The sequence below is a fragment of the Cynoglossus semilaevis genome, chromosome 20 (genome assembly GCF_000523025.1).
Source record: "Cynoglossus semilaevis isolate Cse_v1.0 chromosome 20, Cse_v1.0, whole genome shotgun sequence".
Classification (NCBI taxonomy): domain Eukaryota; kingdom Metazoa; phylum Chordata; class Actinopteri; order Pleuronectiformes; family Cynoglossidae; genus Cynoglossus; species Cynoglossus semilaevis.
This window is the reverse complement of record NC_024326.1, coordinates 14,476,158-14,476,481: the sequence shown is the minus strand read 5'-3', so window position 1 is coordinate 14,476,481 and position 324 is coordinate 14,476,158. Positions and strand designations below refer to the sequence as shown.

Genomic DNA, 324 nt, shown 5'->3' with positions numbered 1-324 from the left:
AGGAGTCGGTGACTCCCGGGGCCGTCTTCAAACACGGGCTCTGCCTCACACAGCTCTCTGGTATTTACCACTTCAATGACTCCACTCCTCTGTGCAGGCAGCCCCGCCGACCCCGTGGAGGAAGGAGCAAAGATGGAAGTGGAAGAGACGCCGGTGACCCAGGTTAACAGCCCAGATGAAGAGGAGGAAGCGGAGAATGCCAAGGAAGGGAGGCGGGCGGCGAGCGCCGATGAGGAGGAAAAGAAAACTGAGGGGGCGGAAAAGAAAAATGAAGTGAAGAAAGGAGCCGCGGCTGCCAAGAAGGAGAAGAAGATGGGTGAAAAG

General features: G+C 57.4%; 1 protein-coding gene across 1 annotated transcript in view; it reads left to right on the top strand.

Annotated features, from left to right (window-relative positions):
* The window catches only part of lig1 (ligase I, DNA, ATP-dependent), a 43,209-nt gene that overhangs the window by 3,394 nt on the left and 39,491 nt on the right, over window positions 1-324 (top strand). The window contains exon 6 of the mRNA XM_025052454.1: window positions 98-312. Within this exon, the coding sequence (XP_024908222.1) occupies window positions 98-312 (215 nt within the window). The remainder of the gene's footprint in view (window positions 1-97; window positions 313-324) is intronic.